This window comes from Solanum pennellii, chromosome 1 (genome assembly GCF_001406875.1).
Source record: "Solanum pennellii chromosome 1, SPENNV200".
In the NCBI taxonomy this organism is placed as follows: Eukaryota; Viridiplantae; Streptophyta; class Magnoliopsida; order Solanales; family Solanaceae; genus Solanum; species Solanum pennellii.
In genome coordinates, this window is record NC_028637.1 from 5,760,605 (window position 1) to 5,765,075 (window position 4,471).

Here is a 4,471-nt window from a genome sequence, read left to right on the forward strand (position 1 = left end):
AATGTAGTAATTTCTGAAGCAATTTTCACGGTCAATTAGTTACAAGATTAACATAAATCAATTGAATGAAAATCAGTTACCCTTGATTTTAGCTATAACAGTTACAGAAAAAAAATTCATTCATTTATATTCATTTATATTTCAGTATCATTTCTGTTTTATAAAGTATCCGGAATTCTTAAAAATAAGGGATTTTTGGTAAATATTGATATTATAGGGATAGAATGTAATTTATCACTTACAGTATGTCATTTGCCTAATTTTTACAATTAATTATAATGGTTGAGATGTCTAAGTAAATTCTAAGAGTAAAGTGTCATTTTTTTTATCCAAATTAATTATAATCCCTGAGATGTCTAAGTAAGTTAAAAGTGTAAAAAGCCCTTGTGTCGTAAATTATTTGAACTTATTATTAATGTAAAGCTGCAACCATTATACCAACAAAACTTAGTATATATAAAACAGAGGTTACACAATAGAACAATTTTTGTTCTTTACAAAGTACTAAATAGAATGTACACTAATTATTTTGTGACATAAAGAAGATAGCTATAGACCTTTTCTATAACAACATCTTGCTATAGAAATCTTAAAATATTCAAACAAATCACCTCGTTGTTATAGAGAAACTTGACTATATTAACGATTATCGTAATTGGTACTTTTTTGCCACCAGACATAGAGGATTCTTCTTGTGCATGGTCATACCGGGCAAAGTATCGATATCAGTATCTTCTTTTACCATCCCATAAGGCAATTCCCAATCAAATGCATAGAGAAGATTGGCGAGCGCGAGTTCCACTGTTGCTACTCCTAGTGAAATCCCTGGACACCCTCTCCTACCACCTCCAAACGGAATCATTTCAAATTCCCCTGACTTGTAATCGACAATATCATTGTTGTTCACATTACAAAATCTCTCAGGAATAAACTCGTCTGGATTTTCCCAACATTCAGGATCTCTACCTATTGCCCACGCGTTGATAGAAACTGGAGTGTTCTGTTTGATTTCATATCCATCTATGATGCATTTTTCGATTGTTTCTCTTGGTATTAATGGAGCGGGTGGATACAATCTCAATGTCTCTTTTATAACTGCCCTGAGATACGGAAGATTTTGGATATCATCTTCGTATACTCTTCCTTTTTTTCCAACCAATTCTCTTATACCTTGTTGTAATTTTCTCATCGCGCTTCCCCCCTCTTTCATCAAAGCTGTCATTGCCCACACCAATGCAGCAGCATTCGTGTCCGTTCCAGCAATAAATATGTCCTGAAAAAAAAGCAAAAATCGCGATACATTTAGTTAAACTCTGCATACTATGTATCATCAAATGTTCTGATTAATTCTCATAACTAACTAGGTTGAGAAGTGAGAAAACCATTAGCACAGCTTTGATATGATCCCAAGTGAGATACAGAGACGATGATGATTGATTTTGATCTCGTAAGGCAATTAACATATCAATAATATCACCATTCATTGATTTTGGCCGAGTTGGACTAAGGTGTTCCTCTATGAGTTCTTGATAAAACAAGTCTAACTCATTGTAAATCTTTTCGAGTCGATTAGCCTTTCTTGTGACTATACAATCAATCCAACGTCCGAAAATTGGGAAGTAATCAGAGAGAAAGAAACCTCCAATCATAGCTTGAGCTTCACATAAAAGTTTGCTAAACCTCTTACTTTCATACCCTTTCTCATCATATCTCTTACCAAATCCAACAATACACGATATGTTGCTCGATAGAGACGACATAATCTCACTTAGATTAACCAGTTTTGACGATGATGCAAGTTGTGTTACGCGATTGATCATCCTGGATACTTCATCTTCACGAATTGGACGGAAAGATTGTACCTTTTTGGGACTAAAGAGATGTAAGGTACAAATCTTTTTCATCTCCTTCCAATAATTGTTGTAAGGCGAAAAGGCGACATCCAAGCCGTTGTATGATAACTTTCTTTGGCCAAGAAATGATGGTCTACTAGAAAATGCAAAGTCATGAGTTTTTAGAACTTCTTTAGCAATTCTTGAAGATGAAATAACAACTAGTTGGGAAAAGCCAAGCTTCATGAACATTAAGGGACCATATTTCTTTGAAAGTTGCCATAGGTATTTATGAGGGGATTCTTGATTTAGTTGATACAAGTTTCCAAGAAGTGGAAGTCCAGGGGGACTTGGTGGATGATTATGTGTGTATCTAAGTTTTACAAGGAAAATTACAATGAAAGGTATAGCTACTAGGAAGAGAAGCAACATTTCCATTTTCCTTCTTGACTTGCAATGAATTACAATATATATCGCTATGTATTATAATCTTTGCATAACTAGCATGTGAATCAAACGATATATCATGAAAGGTGGAGTTAGAATATAAGTTACGAGTTTGACAGAATTCAATAGCTTTGATTTAAATTTTATATTTCTCTAAAGAAATCTATTGGACATGCACAATATCAAACAGGTAAACTTCAAATTTTGGCTCGGCCTGTGGCTTATATGTGATCGATGGCCTAAGATGGATGACTAATACTTATCTTGAAAAGGCATAATACATGAACAAACAACTCAAACTTGGTCTCAACTGACAAGTAAGCACTCTATATGTACATTCTAGACACCTCAACTCATCTCAACTATTACTTAAATAGTCCAACTCATAATGAACATCTAAACACCTTCAAAATATACATAGTCATTACAGTACGTATCGGATACCTATACGACATTGTAGGTACGGGTTGACATATTTACTCTATAGTTGGTGTCAAATTGAGGTGTCTCAATATACATTTTTAAAGTTAGAATGCTTACTTGACAGATAACTTTAAGAAGTCTAGAATAGAGGCATTGTTGTTATGCTTGTTTGTCTTTACGTATTTTTTTGTTATTTTGGCTTTCTTATCTGCATACATCATTTATGACAAAACTTAAGCCTAATGCCAACAACAGTCATATCCGCTGCATAAGTTAAAATTCCTGATGGACTACGTTATTATCATTTATCCAAAACTATATTTGTCCAAAATATTCAAACTCTGCCGTATATGATATTTCCCCCTTTTTACTTAATTTTTTTTAAATAAAACATTTAAATATTTAGTTAGTCTTTTATTTTAGAAAAAACTATGTAAATGGGCTATATAACTCAAAATAATTATATGTTCATACTCCAATGCAAAATAATTCAAGAAATATCTATTCTCTCAAAAAAGTTTACAGCTCATATCTTCATTCATTAAGGCAGATAATTTTCGTATTGATATCATTAAAACTGATAATTTCACTAAACGGATACTAATATAAGTATATATTGTTGTGATATCATTAAGGTTTTAGTGATATGCATAAGTATATATATTATATACTGTATGGTATCATTAAGGTTTCTTGTTCAAAAATTACTCATTCGTCTCATACACACAACAAGATTTAGTATCAATTAAGCGAAATTATCATGCTTAATGATACCAATACAATATATGACAATTAAGCGAAATTATCAGCATTAATGATATCATACAATATATGACACTAATTAGAGCAGTTAAACAAAATTATTTGGGGGGGGGGGGGTTATATAGTTTCATTATTTAGTGGGGCATGAATGTAAAGTGATATATGTTTATAATCATTTAACTTTTATGGAGTATTTGCTTAATTTTTCCATTTTATTTTTCGTGAGTTGATTTATATCAAAGATGTAAATATGAGTTGCCCACCCCATTCCGCTTAGCCTATATAGGCTTTGGAATTTAACAGGCCAGGTTAGACTGGCCTATTTGTTTTGTGGCCCAAAAATCAGCCAGTCCAACCCACTAATAGGTTGATAGCAGGCCACGTCGGATTAACTCATTTTTTTTAAAAGTGTATATATATATATATATATATATATATATTTTAAAATTAAATTCTAATTTAAAATATTTACATAAATATTGACAAAATATCTTTATTTTCATCAATTTATATACAATATTAATTAGTTAAACATTAATAAAATATGACTTAATTTAGCAACTACAAATAATATTTAAATGTACACAAAAAAATATTATCATTTTGAGAAAAATCATGCAACTAGCTTTGAGTAGCAACAAGTGATTGGATATTTTGCATGATGGATGCAACTTCTATACTTGGTGAGAATACGTCCACCAATGATGAATGATGATTATGATGATACAGTAATAGTATGAATATTAAGTATATTACGTCTGATGATTATAACTTAAAATAGACTTTGAGTTGGATTTTTGTTATTTTTAAGGGACCCTGTTTTTAATAGGGCAAATGACAGAAATCATATATTTTTACGGCAAAATTATCATTTATCCCCTATAAATTCATAATTACATAAATCCCTCAAACTGACACAATAATATAAGAGCTGATACATTAATCTTATGTGCGGGATTAAGTAAGATATGTTACATTTTATACATGATACACTAATCTGATATATG

At 31.4% G+C, this 4,471-nt stretch overlaps 1 protein-coding gene across 1 annotated transcript; it reads right to left on the reverse strand.

Moving 5' to 3' along the window:
* Positions 1-520: 520 nt before the first annotated feature.
* Positions 521-2,403, reverse strand: LOC107031061 (cytochrome P450 71A1-like). The gene is made up of 2 exons (XM_015232265.2): positions 1,383-2,403; positions 521-1,273 (listed from the first exon to the last, which is right to left on the reverse strand). Exons 1-2 carry the CDS (start codon positions 2,268-2,270, stop codon positions 647-649), a joined length of 1,515 nt encoding a protein of 504 aa, XP_015087751.1. The 5' UTR covers positions 2,271-2,403; the 3' UTR covers positions 521-646.
* Positions 2,404-4,471: the final 2,068 nt, after the last annotated feature.